General features: G+C 45.4%; 1 protein-coding gene across 2 annotated transcripts in view; it reads right to left on the reverse strand.

Moving 5' to 3' along the window:
* Window positions 1-23,870, reverse strand: part of UFL1 (UFM1 specific ligase 1) — a 1,228,658-nt gene that overhangs the window by 121,473 nt on the left and 1,083,315 nt on the right. For both annotated transcript variants that reach the window (XM_069606422.1, XM_069606423.1), the window contains one exon: window positions 9,036-9,116. In XM_069606422.1, coding sequence (XP_069462523.1) covers window positions 9,036-9,116 — 81 coding nt within the window. The remainder of the gene's footprint in view (window positions 1-9,035; window positions 9,117-23,870) is intronic.

Here is a 23,870-nt window from a genome sequence, read left to right on the forward strand (position 1 = left end):
AGGGGGAGGGGAAGGGGGTGGAAGAGAAGCTCGAGCTATAACAGGGGGGAGGGAAGGGGAGGACGGGGTGGATAAGGAAAAGGGAAGAAGGGGGGGAGGGTCGGTCACGTTTATAGAACCACCATCACCAACAGCTGACAGCACAGGTTCGGTTGAGTAAGAAAGCTCACCACGATTTCGAGCATTTAAAGTTGTTTGCCGCGTCTGCGGGCGAGTGTCAGTTACCATGGTTTTTCTTACCGGTGGTTGACAGTCTCGAATTGCAACTCGGCACGGCCTCAGCGATGTAGGCGGACTGGAGGCAGACTGGACTCTGCACTGGACTCCGCGCCGCGCTCCGCACGCTGGAGGGGTTTTTCAACAGTTAGCCTAACCCTCTGCCCAAAACGTCAACAGGGCAGCTAACGGGGAAAAACGTTGGGACACAGAAAATCAGTCCTGGGGTTCTTCTGGCCAATTAATCTTTCAGACACAATCCTAGAGTGCTTGCTAACACACCAGGTCCTGCAGAAGATCCGCGAATCGAGTACACAACACTAAGGATGACGACCAAACACTGTTTCAATATTTGTGTCACTATAAAACTTGTCCTTGCCTAGGGTGAAAGTACTGTACCCAAGAAAATCATAGTGAAGACAATTCCCTCTTGTGTATGGAAGGCACTGTAACTGATAGTTGATATACAATTAACTTTATATATTTACAACTGAGGATAAACCACTCCATAACAAATACATTATGCTCCTGACTTCACTTAACAGCAACTGTCATACCCAACGCTCACACAAGCATCTTCTGTTCAAGAACTCTTTCTGACACCAACTCACATATCACAACATCGAACATGCAAATACTAGCCAATGCTGCAACCTTTTCCTTTCACATCCCAAAAAAACAAATCAAATACATTTCAAATTCTTAGCAGGAGCAAGAGGCCTGGTGCTGTCCCTGCGTATGCAATGCTGGGCCAAGGGAGCAGGGGGATGCCCTGGCCTACCCAATCATGCCCCAGTTATTTGGCTGGGGCTTGTCAGAGTAGAGAACATGTCCCATACCTTTAAGGGAAGCCCTAGCATGGATGGACCCTCCAAATTATCAGTAGATATCTGGCTTAATTATACCCAAAACATTCTGCATTCAGGTTAAGCAGACCCACCACGCCCCAAAAGATTCTTGCACTGATAATCCCCGACATGATAAATTTAGGGCCAGTGGGAAAGGCAGGGATGCCAAGTGCTTCCTGCCAAGGCACTGGGGATGTACAGGGTTTAGACACTCTTGACCCTTGTCGATGCAGGTGGCTTAGGTGGACCGTCAAAGGGCAAGGTGTGCTTAGTATTGTGTTCTACTTTGAAATATTGAACATGGAATGCAAAGCGGGTGGTACTTCAGGGTTTTGGAAGCATCAGTTGGAGTAGAGCTGCAGTGATAGATGGCTGTGTTGTTATTGCTGGCAACTATGCCCCAATAAACAGTCTTCCTTCTAATCATATGTTGGAGTATATTCTCCTGGCAATGAGGATGGGATGCCCTGGCCAGAGCGCAGCTCCAGTCACATCACCTGAGCAGAATTAAACATGAGACACACTGTAAACAGTCTAATGGCAGCCACTGCATGACCACTGTGAGAAGTTAAGGGATTCCTTTTATGTGAGCCATGTATCATTGAGTCGATCATCAAAACGGGACTCAAATTGGAGTAACAGATAAGTCGGCTATAGTTGTGCAGCCCAGCATTATCATGGTCATATTGAGGGGAGATGAGGTGTAGCAATAGTTCAGATGCTTCCAACCGCCCACCCAGCGCATGCTTAACAGCCAATTTTAGAAAATCATGGCATATGCCCTGCAGGAGATTGTCCTTTCATGTAGCATGATAGCATAAATGGCCTCTTTTTTTGTGCTATCAGATCCTTAAGAATCTGACAGCACAGAAAAAGAGGCCATTAATTCTACATTCATTGGGACTGGGACAAAAAGTCTAAAGAGTTTACAGGGAAACACCACATTTGCTAATGATGAAATACAGTGAAGCCTTCAATGAATCTGAACATACACTGAAGCAGTTAGATAGCTACTATGTTTCTAAGAACAATGTCGCTTTACAGACATAACTGTGGCCTGAAGTGGGATCAAATAACACAAACAACACTGGGGTGCCGAAGAAGCTACATCGCCCATTTACCTGTAAAAAGAAATGATCACTTGCAGGAAACCTACATCATTGTAACTAGGCAATGGTGGTCAGCATTATGCAGGGATAGAATAAGAGGGTAACTTACAAACCAGACAAAAAAAGTAGGGGAAAGTAATGGTTAACTATCCTTATGGAAGGATATTACCAAACTTTGGTGGAATTCCAAGACAGCATGGTGTTTGTAAATATCAGCATCACGCAAAGGAGTGAATGTGCTAGGGTGGATAGACCAAGCAAGGTCGGACATTAAATTGGAACATAGCAGCAAAGAGGAGGAGTTAGCTGGGATACAGCTAAGAAAGGCCATGGGGAAAGGAGACTTCCTGATTGCATTGTTTGAGAAATTAGGGAGGCTAAATGGCTACTACCATAAAACCATACTAAAATACAAAGTGAAACCACTAGTACACAAAATATGTAATGTAACTGTCGCAGAGAGCAGAAGTGGAGAGAGAACTGGACAGACTGATCAAGCCGGGCATTAGTGAAATGACTAAAACATTCAAGTGGCTACCTCTCGTAGTAACAAGTAAAGCTAAAGAAAATGTGAGAGTATGTGCTGACTTGAGAGGGTGAAGTTAAAACATAGTTGTAGAGAGGTGTCTATTGACGATCATATTGGAGATACTAAACACAATCAGGGTGCTGTTATGTTCCAGAGTTTAGATCTATTAGGAACATATCATCAAATTCTATTTGGTGAAGATTCTAAATCCCTGATCTCCTTTTCATTAGTTCCCTTGAAATGGTTTACTACTGGCAGAATGCCATTTAGATTAGTTTTAGACACTTTTCGGAAAGTAATGAACCAACTATGAAGGGGACTTATTATGGTACAGTAATAACAGACCAGGATGACAGATTGAATGAGGGGCAAATGAGACTAAGGAGGGAAGGCTATGTCAATAGAACTGAACAAGAATAAACAGGTTGAATACAAGACTTATAGTGAGTGTGTGGGGAAAATATTTGACCAATGCATAGAGGAGGCAATACGTCCACAGAACAAAAATCTTTGTTTACTGTAGGACTCATCACCGTACAGTATTGTGCTGCAGGTGTAGTATGTATCCCTTTTTGTTTTTCTATTGCAAACCTTTTGTACATTTTTTGTTGTTGTGTTCAAGATGGGCTGGTGGAGGCAGAGAGTTTTCTACCCTGTTTCTTGTTTTTATCATGTGCCTTTTGTGCTTGATTGTATAATGTCACTCTCAGTACCATATATTTGAATTGGCTGTGCCACACTTTTCCCCCCACTTTCCTTTGACTATCTTGCCTTCTTCCTACCTTCTAGGGTAGGAAATGCAACATTTGGTAAGCCTCTCCTGGGGCCATGCTTCAGTTTCCCAGGCAATGTGACAATGCATGCGTCCTGGCTGGATGTGGGGGTTGGGACTGTCTTGTCCCGATCCACAGGGGGTGTCGTTTGCTGTGCAGATGTGAAGTAAGGGGTTGCCCAAGAATGGAAAGCCCTTTCCAATTTGAATAGCGCAGTTTCTCAAGGTGTTGAGCTGGTGCAGCACCAATATGGGATGAAAGGAGAAGTCCTGTAGTGGTTCCCCAGATAGTCATTTGGACACACTGCCCCACGAAGAGGAGCAGTCTGCTGAAGATCCGAAGACTGCCATGAAAGACTATCAGCTTTGCCTCCAGCCAAGTCTCCGCAAGGCGCTGCCTCTCTGCATAGATCCATAGAAGACCCTCATTGGTGCTTTGACCCTTGAGTTGGTGGCACCTACCAGGCCAGAACCCTTCATGAAGATCCTGTAGTAAGTGTCCCAGGACCATCCTGTGAGCTGATCTGCTTTGTTAATGGCATCTCCTATACATCAGTCAGCATTCTGAGTTGCAACTTGGGACTCTGCAGGCCATAAACCTGTGGCTAAGACCAGTCCTACTGTAGATGGTGCTGACCTTATTAAGAGGGACCATCCTGGAGCTGTGTCTTTGTTGTCATGAGTGTTGCACGCTGACCCATGATCGGGTTGATCGTCACTGTTTTCTGTCTCTGTCATGTTCTGTGTGTCATGTCGTGTGACCTGCTGTGGTCATTGGCCAATGGTGCCATGGCCATCCCACTTACAGACATTTGGAACCGTCTTGCCAGACCACGGAACCGCCACGATGCCAGACCATACCCCGATAACTACCACTCCACCCTCTGGCCCGTGGATCCACCCAGTGACAGAAGTAAGTATACTCAGTGAGTCTACAGACCGGAAGGGCTGTTTCCAATACAATCGTGGTAAAGGACGGAAGCTTGCCTATCTGTTTACACCCCCCGCCATAGGGATTGTATGGGCATAAAATTCACTCCCTAAATCTCTATTACCTGGTTGTGATCAGTGGAGTTCTGGCCAAGGATCCCCTGCAGAGTATCCCCTAGTGGTCTGGGATTGGGAGAGTACTACTAAACTACATGACTTACCTTCATACCCTTTTAAGTGATTTGCTTATGGAAAATTAACTTACCTATTTGCTTTGCAAAACACTTCCTTTGGGACTCTCGAAACTTCCAACTGTCAATAGGTACTTACCTGGGACTTTGACTCATTCTGACACACAAGTCCTACTTACCTAGAAGGGAAGAACTTCTTAAGTGATGGGGCTTTAGGCTATATGTTTAATTGGTCTGCACTGTGTTTCTTTCACTTTACTGCCTACAGTCTTCCCATTGCTGAACTGTTTTACTATTTATTGGTTGGACTGTCAGGTCCAGAAATGACGCTAAGACCACCAATCTGCCACAGAGCCACGCAGGAAGCAAGGAGGAGGAGAGGCCCCTGCGACCCACTTGAAGAACCGGAGCCATGCCGCCAAGGTACCACAGGTAACGGGAATAGCGGGAAGACCTTGTGGGGTCCAGGAAGATTTCCAACGCAAGCAGAGTGCATCAGGAGTCATCTCCCTCGTCGAAGTGGTCAGTCCTATACCAATGCTCAAGAAGAGTGCATCAGGTGTCATCTCCCTCGTCGCAGTGGCTAATCCAATATCACTGCTCAATCAGGGTACATCAGGAGTCATCTCCCTTGTTGCAGTGGTCCATCCAATACCAATGGCTCAAGCAGAGTGGAACGGGAGCCATCTCCATCATCCACAGTGATTCACCTAATAGTTTTGTTAAAACAGAGGGCATCAGGAACCGTCTCCCTTATTGCTATGGCCCAACAAACGTCACTGAAAAGCCCAAGAGCTTTGGGAAACAATCCCCTCAATACGATGTAGAAACCAGTAGCAAGAGATACAAGAAGGATATAGAGAACCCTGGAAAAGTTATCCATCATCAGAGTGTTTAATGGAAGCCAAATAAGGATATGAGTTTTTCTATTTCCTGGAAGGAGTTGAGGGACTAATCCAGGTTTTGTGCGAGAGTGCTTAAAGACCACTGTGGAGAACATTTATAGAAGCACCAGGAGAAGTGAGTCATTCCCCTGGTGCATTGTGATGTGACATTGAAGAAGTTACTTACCCGATTAGACTGAAGCAGCCAGGAGAAGCAAGTCATTCTCCTTCTGAAGGAAAGACACATTTTACTTTAATTAAACACTTATGTTTATAATGTTAGGGTTATATCAGTTGGTTTCTGACAGAGGACAGAGAACATTTAATTTTGACGGACATTCTGACAGCTCACTAAAGTTTTCCTAGGTTGAGGCAGGGCCAGCCCCTTAGAAGTAGGGAGCGATAGGTTTATAGCCAACAAAATGACCCCTCCTCCTACACCCTCACAGAACCCTGACACCAACTTTAGGGCAGCATTACATCATCCTATTGCTCTCATCTATACTCAAATCCTCACCACTCACTACCCCACTTACAAATTCCACCCATATTCGCTCTGAAATTGGAGGACACCTGTGAGGGAGAACCACAGACAGAGAAGAGAACCTAAGAACTGTGGCACAAGGCTTTGGGAACCCCTTAGGAATCTTCAGCGAGATATACTAGAAGAAAAGTTTGGCAGATACTGAAGCCCAAGATTGTAAGCTCTAGCTATTGTAGTAACTTGTCGGGGGAGGACAGGACATGGATTTATTAAGAAGTGTGATAACTGTTGTTTGAGAGACACTTTTGTCACACTTCCATAGAGAATAACTAGCCTTATAATTCTCTTTCCATAAATAGATTATCACAGGCTACTCATTGTCTTCCTTGGTATGTTTTACAACAGGTATCTTAGATAAGAAATCTGCAAAGCAGTTTTTGTTCCCTGGTAAATATCCTTGCAGTCACATGCCAATTCTAGCAATCATGGGCATCCTCCTCTGCATGTCGAACTACCAATGCTTACATGAACAGCTTGCAATCAGTGCAAATTGCAAGCTTAGATACTGCCTGAAATATTTTTCCCCTCGAAACAACAAACCAACATCTGCCTTTCTATAATCAAATACCTGGACTCAGTGTCAATGATTGTCTTTGAAGCATGAAATAGTTATTCATTTTGTTCCCTAAACTGGGTATAACATAGCCCAGTTTCCTCGACTTCTTCCATCAATGGTTCATATATAAGGCTCTTTTACATTGAATATCCCCATAAAATGTGCTTTGAAAACTGCTTCCTTTGTTCTTTTCCTATCATTATCGTCTGTTTGGCCCACTGAAATCTTGTTTCCTTTCTCAACAGACTCCTTAATTGCTGTTAAAATGAAGGCGACTTTCGTTGATGAACAGGGTATGCTTAACTTAGTTCTAACCAAACAATGTAAAGGTAGTGTAGCCGAGCAATAAGGCAAGTCTTCAGAAGCTATGAGAGCGGTATAATGTTACAGTCAGCCACACACAGCACTCAAATAAATCAATTCAGACAGAAGAACAAAAACGCTGGATTTATTAGGCCTTTAATAAAAAAGCCACAGCTAGTGTGCCCCAGAGAATATAGATTATAATAAAACCCTTGAAATGAAGTGAAAGAACTTAAGTTAAGACAGTTAAGATGATCCGATTTATTGCAACAAAACCCATGAAATCCGCCGGGTGTGCTAAGTGACAACAATCGTAACTCAGATTCTCCGCCATCCCCTTGTTACTCAGCCCCTGAGCATGTACATGAGAACATCAGGGATCAATAATGAGATACAAAATGCCATCCTGGGGGACATCTATGGCAGGGGTAGGGAGCATTCTGAATTCAGATGGTCGTCACTTCCCACAAGCACAGAATTTCATGGGTTTGGCTGCTCTGTCTTGATTATAGTCAGTTCAGTGCTGTGTGTAAGAAGGGTGTATGTGCTGTGCTTTACTTTGGAATGCGCAAGCCAGAGCTTTATGTCAAAATCCTACACGTTAAAGGCAGCATGAAAAAAGGCTGCTGTATTAGGCTGATTTAGAGCAGTGGGAAAGACTGATTTGATTTTGTTTTTTTTTACCCCACCGGCCCTCTGCCTTCCGCCCCCACTTTTCTCCAATGTTGGAGGGGATGCCTTATCGGGGGGGGGGTTATCTCTGAGCCCCCTTTCACTCCCCTGCAACACCCCTCCTCTCCACAAACATTGCCCTTCCTGCCCACCAAAAACACACAATCACACATACATAACCACGCCCCGCCACAAACACTTTGCCCTTGCACCCTGCTATACGCACACAAACACAATACAAACGCACACTTACCTGCTCGCTCTATCTGCCTTCCTTTTTCCGGGCTGCTAAGGAAGCGCCCGTTAGCCCCTGTGTGCACTCGTGAACAGCATGGGGTGGGGCTTGACCTCTATGGCCCCGAAGAATGAGACCAACAGTATGCAGTCTTTTTTGCCTGCAATCAATGGACCTCCGGAAAAAGATTGCATACACAAGACCTTAAGGGAGCTAATACCCAAAGGTTTCGGAGAAGTAATTTGGAGGCGAGTTGTAGTGATAGAGAGCCTCAAATACGTCTTATCCTGCGTTGGCAAATGCTTTACTTACCATGGCCCTAGAGTAACTTGGCTGGGGAAATGGGTCTAATTGCCTTGAATTTGGATTGGAGATGTGATACCATCACTAGCTTCAGCCTACATTTAGCCAGTCTATCCACGAGTGATTTTCCTGGTGGAATAGATACAAAGGAAGCTGCTCGAGATCTTTTCAGGGGTTCTACAAGTCATGCATGTGTAGACAAGCTACACCTAATGTGAGACCTCTCTGCTTCTCTGCCCTATTAACTTCACTGCATTAAGTCACTGTTAGTTCCACAAACCTTGGGCTTTACTGCCTCACCCCCTCACCCATTGGTTCCACTGTTTATGCATTCCTCGTCAGACTACATTATACCAGTTGCTTCTCCCACTTCTACATCTGGCTCATGCATCTCCCCAGCTTTTAATCACCTTTACACTATTATTTACTCACTCACCTTAATCAAATAGAGCCACTGATTTGCAGGAGTCGGTTTAAAGGGGTGTGATTCCATCAGAATGTTTCTTTAGGGAGAGAAACATGCTAAGGCAAGCACACAAATGCACAGGGCAGGAGTGGATAGGGGGATGCTATAAAGGGCTGCTCAATGTGCCTTCATATTAAGTCGATGTTGTCATGCTATGCATGTTATTTGAAAATGTCCCACTCTGTAAAAGGGCTGGACTCAAGAATGTGAAAATAGCATCCAGCAGACATGCCATGTCAAAATCGACTACATAGGAAGGCACATTTAGCGGCCCTCTGTTAAACCATAAAAAGCAAACAAAATTCAATAAATGTTATTTGATGAAGGTCTGCAGAAATTCAATTTGCATCAGGTATTTAGCCAGTTTGTACTGTGTTTTGGAACACCATTTTTTGTAAACTATTCATGCCTTCTTTTGCCCCTTGCAAGCTACTATATCGAATTTAAAAAAGCAAATGTACATAGAGAACAATTTACCTTTCCATTTAAAGATGTATGGAGCTTTGAAAGAGGGGTTCTAGTATCTTCTTGCACCTTTCCCAAAAGTTTTTTCCGAGCCTGTAGAAAGAGACAAATACTAAAATATTTAACTCACGAATGGAAATATTTTCTACAAAAAAACATTGGAGCGCTCAACTGAATAAATAAATAATGAACACTTGGGTTGATATGCCAATGTTTCCATTACTGTGCGTAGTATTTGAACCCGAAAAGTGGTTCTCAATTGACTTTCTCTGGTTTAAAAGTTAATTCTGTTCAGCTTCTCAAATAATGATATATTATATTGTCATTTTTCAAGCTCCAATGAGCTCCAAACAGTCAAAAGCTGGAGGCTCCAGCTTCCCGATTTTTGCCGCCAAACAATGGAACTTACTCCTGCTGGCCTTGCGAGCCGAACAATCATACTGGCCTTTCCGTAAATCTTTGAAGACTTGGCTGTTTGCTTAAACACTGATCTGAAAACACCTGACCCTATGACTGTATGTAATTCCAGATTTGTTAACTGTCTGTATTTTTTGCAAGTAACTTGTTCATGTAACAGCACCTCGATGCCTGGGGGTTAAGTGTGCTTTATAAAGGGAAAATAAATAAATAATGAATCCTAGAGGCCACTTAAAAGTGATTACATATTTCATTTTCCTTTTTGCACTCTCACACTGATGAAGAAAGATTGTCTTTGATCGCCATCTGCAGGCTTCATCATGCACGATTGCCCTGAGAGGTTTTTCCTGCATCTGGACCTTGCGAGGGTGGCACTCTAATGATTTTATCAGTTGGAGTGGATGAAAAAAGAGGAACAGAGAGCCGAGTGGTAGACAGTTGACTGCAACTGGGTAGCTTGGACATTGGTAGAGAGTGCATACTGCCATTAGAGACAAGTGGCAGGCTTGAACCAGGGTTGAATATGGACAGGGTTTCAAATCGAAATCTAGAGCGACAAATCTAATGCCCATACAAAGAGCTCCAAATGTAGTTTTTCAGTAATCCTGAATCATCAAAAAGGTTAAACGTATTTGAAACCCGTTTCAAGATAAAGAAGAAAATACATTAAAAAAAAAACGCATCAGAGGTGGTGTGCAAATAATCGAATTTAAAAAAAATAGGACAAGAGTGTAGGCCGTTTGTGAATTGCGATAATAGGGCGGGTGGTTGTCAAAACCGGAAAAGTTAAATATGTGTTCAAGGAAGAAAAAAAAAGGATTTATTGGGTTTTCATGCTGTAGCACAAAATGGCTTCATAGTACAAGAAGGACGAAATTCCAAGGATGTACAATTTAGGACGACTTTTGACTTTCAACGCATTTCATGGAACAGTCGACTACATAATCATAAGAATTACATCAAGTGTCTTGAAGCATGTTGGGCAGTTCCATTAGTATTAGAACTTAGACATTGGGCCTCATTACAAGTTCAGCCGTGTGGGTAAAATGTGGCAGTATTACCGTATAACGCCACATTACTGCACCGCCCAACTATGAGTTTGACCTAAAGTTGGTCGATTAACCTCCAGCTATGAGCTGGAGGTAAATCCACCACCTTTCCACCAAATTTCCATGGAATTACTGCTAGCGGTATTACGGCTGCAGTAACTCTTAATGGTTCCCCCATGGAGTCCTATGGGGACTAACACTGCTACCACCACTTGCAATCCGGCAGTAATACCACTGGACCAAGTGGCGGTAACGGTAATACAGCTTGGTGGTATCTCAGATTTACTGCCAAGATACCAACAAACTTATAATGGGGTCCATTGTATTTTAACATTGCTCCTCAGTAAGGGTAGTCATTTTAATGTGGAAAAATAAGTTATTGCATATCAAATAAGATAGTGTTTTTTCTTCAAATTTCTGTCTGGTCATGGTAATAGGCCTCTAATATGCATTGTGCTGTTAAGAGTGTCATACAATCCATCGGACAACATAATAGGCATCGTGCTGCCTCGTCTCTATATACTCGTTGGAAATGACGGCCACCATCTTGCTCATTCCCCTCCTGTGGATCCCCACTTCCTTGCAACTAGGGCACTGCGCCCATACAGCCTTTACTGATATCATGGTTCATGAAACCAGCTTTTCCAAGGGGTTGTACTCACCAGCAAACCTTCTGTGTCTATTTCTTCAGTTATTCCTTATGCCTTGTTACAAAAAAAGACCTATTGAGTGATTCTGGACCTCCGAAAAATGGTGGGTCGTCCTTTTTTTTTATTGCATTCCAACAGCATCGGGTCCGATTTCCAAAATCGTCAGCTCCAAATCCAAGATAGCCGTTTATAAAAACTTCCTGTCCATCCTTTCACTTACAGGTCACTTCTTCCAGGATAAGAAGCCCTAAGCAAGACCTTAGTGTGTCTCAATGTGTTGTGTCTTGCTAACGTCGACGGCATAACCCCCTTGCATTTTTATTTTATTTGTTATCTGTGTTAGGATAGGATCAGTGGATGACTTCCTTTTTTCAGGGATTTCTATTTTATTTCTATGGAGTGCTTGCATGCTTTTCTAAACATCATGGGAGACAGGTTTTTTTCTTTGTCTTATTCCTGTCTGGGATATTTTCCAAATTGCCACTGCTCCAGCAGAGGGACTGGCTGTTGGGACGTATGGACCACATTTCCCAAAGGGAAGGAAGAAGTTAAAGCAGCATCCAATACATATTTCAACTCACAGGTTGGGAAGCCAAAGAAGGCACGTTGTGCTAAAACATGGCCCAGGTGCAAGAGCTGGTTAAAGCTGTCCAAGCTCTTATTGCAGATGCAGACCTTCCAACAGAACAGATCGCTTACCTCTCAGTAATGTTCTTTTTGATAGATTAGTCCTTCCCCTCACATATTCCTCATCTTTGAACTTCTACCTGGGCAACAACTTCAGTGACTTGTCTTGATTCCCTCTTAGATAATGATGCACTCTTTTTGGCAGCCCTTAATATTTAATACTAGGTTTGAACACTCCGATACTGCTGTAAAAGAGACATACACCAAGGAAACTCAGACATACTAACCTATGTTACCCATTTTCTTCATTTGGCTTTTGAAACAAGGTGGCAAGAGAGTACCCAGCTGACCGAATTTCATTGGGGTTTAAAGAGATCAAAGATTAGTTTGGCCAGGGTTAATCGTTCTGCCACTATACAAGCTTTAGGTGACTTGGTCGTACAAATTGGTTATTGTCTACAGGAGAGACGGGTAGCACAAAGGAGGGAATGAGTACCAAAGTTCAAGGCCTGGTCCTCGCCTAGCTGTAGCCACAACTCCTTTCCTAGAGGCAGGGATCGAAGTGAGGGGGGGCGGGGTCGGTTGGGAGCGGTGCTCCTCTACTTTTATTTTTTTTACACTGCTATCATTCCTGTACTTTTATTTTAAAAATAAACCGCTCCGGAGGGGTTCTTTTTAAAATAAAAGTATAGGTACAGTCTGTCGCAGCACTGCACTCTCTGACCGAGATGCAGGCTGTAGCGGACTGGATCGCACAGCCTTGGTCCACGCCTGCGCATTGAGCAGTGCCGTTATATTTCTGCACGTGCCCTCACTATGCTCAAGCGTGGGTCAGAGTGTTGCCCAGCCTAACCTAAACCACCCTTGTTTTAGCGGCCACCAGCTGAGCCTACACTTCCTCGGAGGCAGAGAGTACTTGCAGGCAGCAGGTAAGTAATAGGAGGAGAGGTGGAGGCCAGTGTACTACTGGGTCGGGAGAGAGGGATGGTTCAGTGGACTGTTAGTGAAGTCCACTGAACCATCCCTCTCTCCCGACTCGACTGTATTTTTACTGCAGGGAATGCGGGCAGGAGGTCAGGGGACCGTGGCCGTTACAGTGTCACTACCAGTCAAGCACATGGCACGACTGAGCTCACCCAGTCTGCAATGTAGAACGATAGCGCTGCACCAATCCAAGGCCCTTATATGCTGTCATTATCGTTCTAAATTGTAGACTACGATAGAGCACACTCTGCCGCCTTGCCTGCAGGGGTGGACTGGCCTATACGGAACTCTGGAGATTTCCCGGTGGGCCTCTGCACCCTGGGCCTCTTTTCTGTGGTATTTCCAAATTTTCTCATAGGAAAAGCATTGGGCTTGCTGAAAATTTGTCATTTGGGGCCACTTTGAACTTTATTTCCAGGGCCTCCTTTGGTCCCCAGTAATTATTTCCAGGGCCTCTTAGTTCCCAGTCCAGCCCTGCTTGCCTGGCTTTAGAACTCTTTCTGCTCGAGATTTAGTGCAGTGGTGCACCCCATCCCCCCAGTGTGCACGATCGAAATGTATTTCTTTAGGATGATTTCTTAGGCGCCACACGCTTCTTCCCAGTCTTCAATGTGCCTAAGATAGAGCCTTCCCAGTCAGAAATGTGGGACGATAGCACTCTGTCTCCAGTCCGAATTGCAGCTCTGAGCTTTCTGAAACGTCCCCAGTCCAATGTGAGAGCTCTCCCAGTCCGATATGAGCAATGCTGGAGCACCCCCAGTCCAATATGCGGAAGGATGGCGGGCAGTAACGGTTGGTGTTAAAATGAAGATAGAGCACGCCAGGTCCGAGGGTTTGCAAAATATAGCGATTCCAGACCAATATGCACCAACATCGACCACTGCCCCCTAATGCCAGAAGCAATGCACAGCTAGCAGCTGAGTGTAAAAGAGCACCCGGACAAAGCGTTCTCAGACTGGACTGCGCCAGTCCAGCTCTCATTCCACTGCGATAACACAAGAGAGCTCGGCCTCTCCCAGCAGCAGAACCCCTGTCCGTCACCAGTGTGTTTGGTCACTTTGGTGTGACCGTGGAGGTGAGTTTTTATGGCGCTACTAAGGAAGAATTCTGAAGGACATGTAAAGGTTTATTGAGCAGCCACCCTCAACACGCGAGTCCCTTCCCTCCTCACTCAAGTAGTTATTCAACAAACTGTTTAACAGATTCTTTTTTTAGCCCTATCTCAGACACATATCATGCCCCTTGGATCCCTCTCCCCTGAGCCAATAATGAGCCAAGAACCGGGCAGGTGTACGGGAAATATATAGGTACTTATTTAAATTAACAGTAATAGAAATTAGCATGAAAATATTGAAAACACCACTTCATCCGTGGCACAACACAATCAACTTCTCTCAGCATAAATAACTCACAAAAGTGACTTTAAAAAAACCAATCACAATTGCACACTTTCTGCCAATTTCAGTTTACAAAATAATTATACTTATCAATGATATAATTTCGCTCAAACATTTGGTTTAAAACAAACACAGGGTGATTTATCGCTTTGTTTTTCAGCTCCCCCCCCCCACCCTTTGCTTTGGCCTATGTTGGGAAGTTAGACAGAATAATTGGAACGCTTTGGGGAATTTTGGATTTCAGACCCCCCTTACTGAAAATCCTGTTTTGGGGAAGCTGTATAAAAAGGTTGGACTGATTTAAGAACACAGGCACCCCTCTTCCTTAAAGAAGTCAGGGTCAGCTGGACAACAAGGATTACCCAATTAAATTATAGGCTATAGTTTTCAGCGCACACTGGGAAGTGAACTTTGTTAATTTCGACAAAATTCACCCCGTAGTGCTCTGCCAAATGGGGAATTAATTATATTAATATTTTTGGTTATATAGGTTAAGGATCTACACAGTTTTGCCACCCCCCCACCCACCAACCCACTATAAAGGGAAAGGATTCAAGGTAAGCAGACTCCACCCACCTTTTGGTTTTCGAGGGCTTAGTTCTACATACATAGCAAGCCTCTGTTTAAGGTTCAGGAAAGTCAGCTGCATCTCAGGACACTCTGGAAAGATAGGGCAGGGGTCTGGTCACTCCACTCTCAAAGATGGCCTCCCGCTCTCCACCACAGGACCCAGTCAGCTTTGAGGCCTTCCTAGAAATAGACAAATCCACTCAGATGCTCTCTCAGCAATCTCCTCTGGTGTCTCCTTACAGCTGTCAGATGGTAAGTTTCAGCAGCCTTCCTGATGGTCTGTCTTTTCTCTCTGTCCTCCTGTGTTTCTCCTTTTTCTGTCTGTCCGGTTTTAGTGTCTGTCCTCTAACCTAGTGCAGTCCCCTTATATCGTAGCAATGACATCACCAATTTTACAATCCTGGGGAAGTACCCTGCAATAATCCCTGCCACTAGGATTGGACAGTTACTCTTCTCTCTCCGCCCAAACCCAGCTTCCAAGTCAGGATTGGTTTAGGGGTATGGAGCAACGTATATCTATTCCCATTTGTCATCACCCTTTGTTCTACTTTCAACTTTTTGGTAAAAACTAGTTATGTATCACAACTTCATAACTCTACTAGCAACTGCCATACTAAACATATTTTCTGATTTAGCTAATCAGGGAGAATTAGATAAGCCGACCACCAAATCCGTACAATGTAGCACAGCCATGTGGCATCTTTCTGCCATTTCCATAAAAAGCAGTTATGAATGACATGCATTACTTACCGTAATAGCATTTCTGATGATTGTATCTGCTTAGATTCACATGCTGTGCATATGGTCCGACATCCAGTGGTTACCGCAGAGTATTGCATCTTGTTTTTCGGGGACCGATAGGGGACGTCGGCATAGGCGTGTCTGTAACACTATCCCTATAGTGACATGTGTAGTACCCAAAATCACTCTCGCGCCGAGGTGCCTCCGATTGTATTTTTTCTGCCATGAGGGAGCCTAAGGCTATAATGAGTGAGTACACTATAATGAGTGAGTACATAAAAGTGAAAAAGTAGTAAGAAGTCTATGTTCCTTCCACCCCCAGCGGGGTGGTAGGGAAGGCGCATGTGAATCTAAGCAGATATAATCATCAGAAATGCTATTACGGTAAGTAATGCATGTCTTCTGATGCTTGTTAATCTGCTTAGAATCACATGCTGTGCATAGACTAGCGAGCAGTACCCGGAGTTGGAGGTGGGTTGTGAGAAGCAACAGTAGAGAAAAGATGTCTTAGTACTGCTTGTCCCACCTGAGAAACAGACGTAGAATGAGTGTCTAGGCAATAGTGTTTTGTAAAGGTGTGTACAGAACTCCAGGTTGCCGCTTTGCAAATGGACTCAAGAGGAACATTTGCAATGAACGCTATGGATGCCCCAGTGCCTCGAGTAGAATGTGCGCTAGGCTTGAAGGGCAGTTCTCTCTTCGCAAGAGTGTAACATAGTGTGATGCATTTGACAATCCACCTTGAGATAGCTGATTTAGAGACAGGATCCCCTTCTCTACCAGCTGCCACTGAAACGAAGAATTGTTTAGTCTTTCTTAGTGGTTTAGTTTTCTCCAGGTAAAACATGACTGCCTTGCGCACGTCTAGTGTGTGAAGGCTTCTTTCGGCCACATTAGTAGGGTTCTGGAAGAAAGTGGGTAGTTCGATTGACTGGTTCACATGGAACTTCGAAATAAATGTAGGCGCAAACTTGGGATGTGTGCGCAGAACTACCTTGTCTTTGTGGACTGTAACAAAGGGGTCTAAAACAGAAAGAGCCTGTAGTTCGCTAACCCTTCTGATAGAAGCGATAGCCACTAGGAAGGCTGTTCTATAAGTCAGGTCTTTCAGACTTGCTTTATGCATAGGCTCGAAGGGAGCTCCCATGAGCCTGGTTAAAACCACATTCAGATCCCATCCAGGGGCTCGGTGAGAGATGGGACGATAAATCCTCTTAAAACCTTCCATAAAGGCTTTAATCACCGGTATCTTCCACCACGATACCTTTTGCTGTGATGTGGTGTAGGCTGACAAAGCAGCCAGATGAACCTTTAGGGAATTAAAGACTAACCCAGAGTCCAACAGGTGGGTTAGATACAACACAATGTGTGAGGGTGAGCAATCGATAGGATTGACACCCTTGGAATTACACCATATGACGAAACGTTTCCACTTGCTAGCATAGCAATAACGTGTATTAGGTTTCCTCGCTTCCCTAAGTATGTCCATGCACCTCTGAGGGAGTTGCAGGTGTCCAAACTCTATGATCGCAGGTGCCAGGCTGCTAAGTTCAGGGTTTGTGGGCACGGGTGTAGGGTTTCCCCCCTGTCCTGAGACAACATGTTGTACGGGCAGGGCAGCCTGACTGGTGGGGAGAGGGACATTTCCATCAGGTGAGTGAACCAGGGTTGGCGGGCCCACATGGGGGCCACTAGTATCATGGTAACTGGTTCCTGGTGCATCTTGTGCACTATCTTGTTGAGAAGGGGAGTCGGGGGGGGGGGGGGAAGCATAGACAAATTTCCCTGACCAAGTTATCCAGAGATCGTTCCCCTTGGACCGGTTCTGGGGGTACTTGTAGGCGTAGTCTTGGCATTGGGCGTTTTCCTGAATAGCGAACAGGTCGATCTCTGGGAACCCCCATTCTGCGAAGATGTTGGATACAATGTCTTTCGTGGGTGTCCAGACATTTGGTCGACCTAAAACTGGTCGAATGACATTTGGTCGACGCAATTTGGTCGAAAACCAAATGGTCGAATTTTTTTTTAAAATTATATATTTATTTTTCGGGTTTTTGTTTTTTACAAAAATGGGTTTTTAGAAAAAAAAGAGGGTTGGGGGGGACCCCCCCCCAAAAAAAAAAAAAAAGGTGAAAATAAAAAAAAATAAAAATTGGACCATTTGGTTTTCGACCAAATTGGTTCGAACATTTGTCTGGTCGACCAATTTTTTTCGACCAAATGTCTGGTAATCGTCTTCGTGCAGTCGCCATTTGTATTTTTCTGGAAGAGGAAAATCTCTGCTGAGTACATCTGCTAGAAGATTGAGTTCCGCTGGAACATGTTGGGACAACAAAAACATCTTGGGTTTGAGAACCCATATCCAAATGTTTTGGGACAGCTTGGATAGCCCTGGAGAGTGAGTGCCCCTCTGTTTGTTCAGGTAATACATTGCTGTAGTGCTGTCGGTTAAGATCAGCACTGTCTTCCCTTGCAGTTGTACCTGAAAGGCTTTCAATGCTTTGAACACTGCCAATAGCTCCAGTAGGTTTATATGATTGGATGCTACTTGAGGGGACCACACTCCGTGTGCTCTCTGCTGAAGCAGGTGAGCCCCCCACCCCGTGAGAGAAGCGTCTGCCGTGAGAGTGGCTTCCATTGCAGGGGTGGTGAAGGTTTTCCCCTTCAGGAGGTTTTCCCTCGACCACCACTGCAGAGAGAGAACGAGGGCTGGCGAGACAACTACCAAATCTTCCCATTGTCCGCTGGCCTGACACCACTGGCTGTTGAGCCACTCTTACATGGACGCATACGCAGCCGCGCGTGGGGAACCAAGTATATACATGACGCCATCATCCCTAGCAACCGCATGGCTTTGCGCACCGTCACCTCTCGACTGGCTACATATTGAGGAATCTGAGAGCATGTTCTGAACCCTCTCGCTGGAGGGGAAGACCAGACCGTCTTCCGTCCGAATTAGTGCCCCCAGAAATTGTTTTACTTGGCTGGGGACTAGGCTGGACTTCTTTTCGTTGATTGAAAAGCCCAGGCTGAAGAGATCTACTGTTTTTTGGGTGTTCGAAAAAACAAGCATCGAACGAGTCCCCCGTAATGAGCCAGTCGTCGAGGTAAGGGTAAACTGGGACTGATAGTCTGCGCAGGTGTGCTACTGCCACTGCCCGGACTTTGGTAAACACCCTTGGTGCCGAGGCCATGCCGAAGGGGAGTACTTTGAACTGGTAGTGTTTGTCCTGGATCATGAAATTAGGTACTTTCTGTGTGCTGGCAACATTGAAATATGAAAGTATGCATCTTTCATATCCAATGTTGCCATGAAGTCCCCCCGTTTCAGCAATGGGATCACTTCTTGTAGTGTTACCATGCAAAACTTCTGGGGTTTTATGAACTTGTTTGCTGGGCGCAGATCTAGAACAGGACGCATGCTGAGATCCTTTTTGGGTACAAGGAAGTACACTGAATAAATACCCTTGTTTACCTGAAGAATAGGGACGGCTGGCTTCTATGGCGTCCTTTCCCAGCAGTGCTTCCACCTCTTGAATCAGGATGTTCAGATGGTCCGGTGAAAAGCGTCGTGAGAGCGGCGGTCTGAACTGTGGCGGTCGGGAGAATTCCATGCAATAACCGTGGGCGACCGTCTTTAAGACCCACTGGTCGGAAGTTATCCCCTCCCATGCCTTGAGGAAAGATGTTAATCGCCCCCTGACCGGGGAGGCATGGGAGGGGACCTGGAATTAGTAGTCATTTCTGACCCGAGGCCGTGGCTCCTCTGGGATTGGGGCCTCTGCCTCTACCCTTGCCGCGTTTCTGACCCCTTGAGGGATAGTAAGCAGGGCTTCCAGAAGTTTGGTTATTGTTGAAGTTGCCCGTGCCGTAGTTGTTTTGACCGGCACGAGCTTGTCCTCGAAAGGACCGCCGAGAGTTATTACCCCTCTGGGACGAGGGTTTTTGTGTAATTTGTTGCAGAGACTTTAAGGTCTCATGCTGCTTCTTGGCTGTCTCCAACGCTTCATCCACTGCCTCCCCAAAGAGGTTAGACTCTTCGATGGGCATATTGATGAGGGAGGCCTGAGTTTCAGGTCTAAACCCTGATGTACGCAGCCATGCGTGTCTCTTCAGAAGAGTCCCTTGTGCAAGCGATCTGCCAGAGGTTTCTGCAGTATCCAGGGCATTTTTGACCACATTCTGGTTAACCAGTTTTCCTTCCGCAACAATGGCGAGAAGCTTGGACCTGGCCGGCTCTGGGACCTTCTGAAGGCTGTCCTGGAGCAGGTTCCACTGGGCATCGGCATAGCTTGCTAATAGTGTAGTATTATTAGCAACCCGAATGGTATATGCCGCTGCCGATGTGATACGTTTGCCTAGGGCATACAATCTTCTAGACTCCTTGTTCGGAGGTGATTCTCCAGTGGCAAGGGGGACCCCTGCCCTCTTACGAGTAGTGGTCACCACCAGCAAGTCTGGGATGGCAGGCCCCTTGATATATAGGGGGGCAGAAGGAGAAGGCCGAAATAATTTTTCGACTCTCGGGTTCACAGCCCTTGTCTGGGCAGGTGTGAATAAGGATGGAGCTATCCGCCTCTTAACAGAGTTAAGGAGGGGAATGGACTGACTTGCGGGAGGTTTTTCCCTAATAATGTCTTCCACAAATTCCTGCTCAGGCAAAGCCTCTTGAGTGCTAATTTTGAAGAATTCTGCTGATTTTCTCAACTCTCAATATTCCCCGATCTGCCCACATCTCAGATACCAGGAAGAACCTTAATTGGCTTTCTGTCGCCCAAAGGTTCTCCCTGAAAGCACTGGCCATCACATACAAATGTGTAAACCATCAGGCCCCTACATATCTAGTCGCGCGATTTACTCAGTACATACCATTGCGAGCACTTAGATCTGCACAATCACAAGGTCTTGCGATCCCTAGATTCAAACTCCAAACTGCTGGAGGCACCAGCTTCCCAGTCCTGGCAGCCAAGCTTTGGAACACCGTACCACTCTCTATCAGAGCTCTACCTTCATTCAACTTATTCAAACACAAAGCCAAGCCCTGGTTAGCTACATCTCACCAATAACAGCTCCTCTGTACCTGACAGGCCACCTCTGAGACCTTGCTTTGTTGTACTCCTTCATTACTGCGTCTGCTTGTCACCCTGACCTGTAACGGCAATTGTATACTCTTTGACAATTCTGTTGACCACTGTGATTATATGTCATGCTTGTAACGTTCGACTAAGATACGCGCCTGGTTGCCCTTGGACCTGGTCTGCGCTATATAAATAAAACAAATACAAAATGCATTCCTCGAATTTTTCAGTAGTCCATTTCGAGGACCTAAAAGGGCCTAAGTGGGGAGAAACAACGTTCTCCACCCTTTGGCGTCGAGAGGAGCTTCTCAAGGTTTCCGAGAGAGGCTCTTGACTATCCACGTAAGAGCGATCGGAATCGCGGCCCAGGTCTGTCGAAAAACTTTCCGCTGCCTGGCCCATAACTTTAGGCGGGACCGGGATAAGGCCCACCGCCGCTGTGATCCTACCGATGCTCTTCCTGATAGTAACCGAATCGCCGTGGGACAAAGCTTCCGACGATGTAGCGGAAGCCGAAATGCCGTCCGCGGCACCAGAAGGCCCAGCGGTCGGATTGCCGGGTAGAGGCCTAGTCGTAACTTTTGGGCCTAAGGAGGCCTTGTAAATGGTCGAAGTTTCGGAATCCAAAACTTCGGCACGTGTAGATTGGGGAGAAGCGCCCTTATTAATTTTAGTTTGCCCAGTTGTCATGCGCTGCTGCGGATGCGGGGAAGGCTTTGGATCTATGCGATCCAAGGGAACCGTTGAATCTTTCCAGGGACCCGTTGGTGCTTTCGCCTTCTTCGACAAAGGTGTCAAAGATGGCGTAGGGGTTGTGTGTTTAGTGCGATGTTTATGTACACCCCTGTCGCCGGGTGTAGTCCCTGTAACAAGACCAGAGTCGAGGCTGAAAGGGTCAGGGACAGGCATGGCGGACTTAGAAGTGTCCACCTCAAGGTCTATAACATCTGCATTAGACGTTTGGTCATCTGAAGTACCCCCCGTTGCTTTCAGCTGGTGTCGCGGTAGGAGAGGGAGGCTCCACGCGTGACATGCCATACGCAGCCCACCTCTTTACATGGCGATCCTTAAGTGTTTTAGGCTTAAGGAGCTTGCATGCCGAGCACCGCTTCTCATCATGCTCTAGGGGGAGACAGGCGTTACAAGTCCTGTGCTAGTCCTTCCAAGGATATCTGACCCTACACTTAGGGCAGAATCTAAAAGGAGTCCTTTCCATAGCCAAAGGGAAGGATGACCAGACCGAAAGGGAAAGAAGTAGAAAGGAGGAAAGACATAACAACAATATGGCCACCGCGAACCCACTCTCCCTACTGTATAGGTCGGCCAGAAGGCCCGACCACATGGAAATCCGGCTGCCGGATCTTAGGCGCAGAGACCACAGCCGTAGATGATTCCTCCGTAGTCTTCGTCGAAGATGTTCTTATTAGGCGAAGTGACTTAACGGGGGATAAACCGAAACTTCGGTAAAGATAAACAATGTCTCTAGTAAGCTCCTCTGTAGGGCGACCAGTTATCTGGGTGGAAAAAAACAATCTGAGGGACCTCGGCATGTGAGGGATTTTGGGTACTACACACGTCACTATAGGGATAGTGTTACAGACACGCCTATGCCGACGTCCCCTTTCGGTCCCCAAAAGACAAGATGCAATACTCAGCGGTTACCACTGGATGTCGGACCATATGCACAGCATGTGATTCTAAACAGATTAACAAGCATCAGAAATGTAAGTTATTGAGCATATACCCAATTTCATTTTCCGCCCGCTCACCAACTCACATTTTGAACATGTTCAGATCAGCCAGAAACCTAGTTTAACTGCCCATTACAGTTCCCAGAGTCACAGGTAGATGCATTTTATATCCCCAAAATCGCCTGAAAATGACATACAAAATGGTACAAAAATGAAATCAATCCACATTATGGTTGCTGAGAAATAGTCCTTTTAACTTAATTGATAATCTTCCTGTGGTACAAATGGCAATTTCTGCTTCCGGCCATTTGTTTTCACTGCGTCAGCCTGTACCTTCATCAGTCTCCTTTGTGTTGGAAGGTTGCTCTTTGAAGTGGGTGCCCCCATTTTCACACATATTAGTCGTGTTCCAGCCAAGGATGACTTTCCTTGAAGTCCCTGCTTTCAGTGCCAGCAGGTCTGGAAAACACTGGGCTTTAAACACCTTCAGTAGGACATTTTATTGCGGGTGGTCATTAGATGGGAGATGCAACATCCAGGCTGGAAGTGGGAGATTTCCTTTGTGATGTTTTGACCAAAGCCAGAAACAGGGTCTGCCTTGGGCTCTTCAACGTCACTGGAGTTTTGTAGGTGAAACATAATATACATTGCTTTTGTCAACCCACACATCAGGTTTTGTTTTCCCGACATTTGTCTGTGAGCAGTGATATTTTTTCCACTTTTGCTTTTTAAAGCCGTTTTTATTTGCACACATATGTGCAGGCCGTTTTTGTTTTACATTTTTAAAAATCCTGTTTTCCATGTGACCGGGATCTTTGATTCCTCCTCCTTTTGGAAATTAAAATGTTGCTTGTCCATTGGTAATGACAGGTAGGCCCCTTTCCACATGGCTCTTTAACGTTACTTGAAAAACAAAAACAAAAGCCAGGCCATTTTTGTTTCAGTGTTTAAAATCTTGCTATTCATGTTAAAGGGACTTCTGTTTCGTGCCTTTAAATGCACCCCACAGACAGGATGGCAATGTCAATGTAAAAGGCCATTCTACTGCATGTCAAATGTCGTCAGTGAAAATGCTTTCAACAGGATTCCCCGATATCAGAGGGATAGCTGGGACGTGGCTAAGATAGAAGTGGGTCTCAGGGTTACAGGAGGGTTTGCCCCCTCTCTTAATAAAAAAGGAAAAAAACAGCTATAAAATGAGTTTGGACAGGGCATAGATTGGGATGGTGGTCGCTTGCTTATATTCAGGGCAGAGGTGGGGGTATTTCTGCCCCTGTAGTGAAAATCAAAAGATGGCACCCATGAACCCCCAGTTTAATTTCCTAATAACTGCTGTCAGCACAACAGACGCATTTATTTGTGATTAAGCAGTTTGACAAGCATAACATCTTTATAAATATCACCTGCTGTGATAAAACGCAAAGGAAGTGGCACACAAATTATGGAATATTCGTGTGGTAGGCCGACAAAAAAAGAAACACATTTCAAAGAACACTAGAGAATGCAATTTTAAGCAGCATTTGAGTTTGGAAAACACTTTTTTTTCTGTGAAAGTGTAAGATGCACTTTTGGAAAACAATAGTGTGCCCAGCATGTAGACAGCCTGCCTTTAACAATGATGGCCCCCACCCGAGCGATAGTCA

The sequence above is a fragment of the Ambystoma mexicanum genome, chromosome 4p, assembly GCF_040938575.1.
Source record: "Ambystoma mexicanum isolate Mex_15411 chromosome 4p, UKY_AmexF1_1, whole genome shotgun sequence".
Taxonomy (NCBI): Eukaryota; Metazoa; Chordata; class Amphibia; order Caudata; family Ambystomatidae; genus Ambystoma; species Ambystoma mexicanum.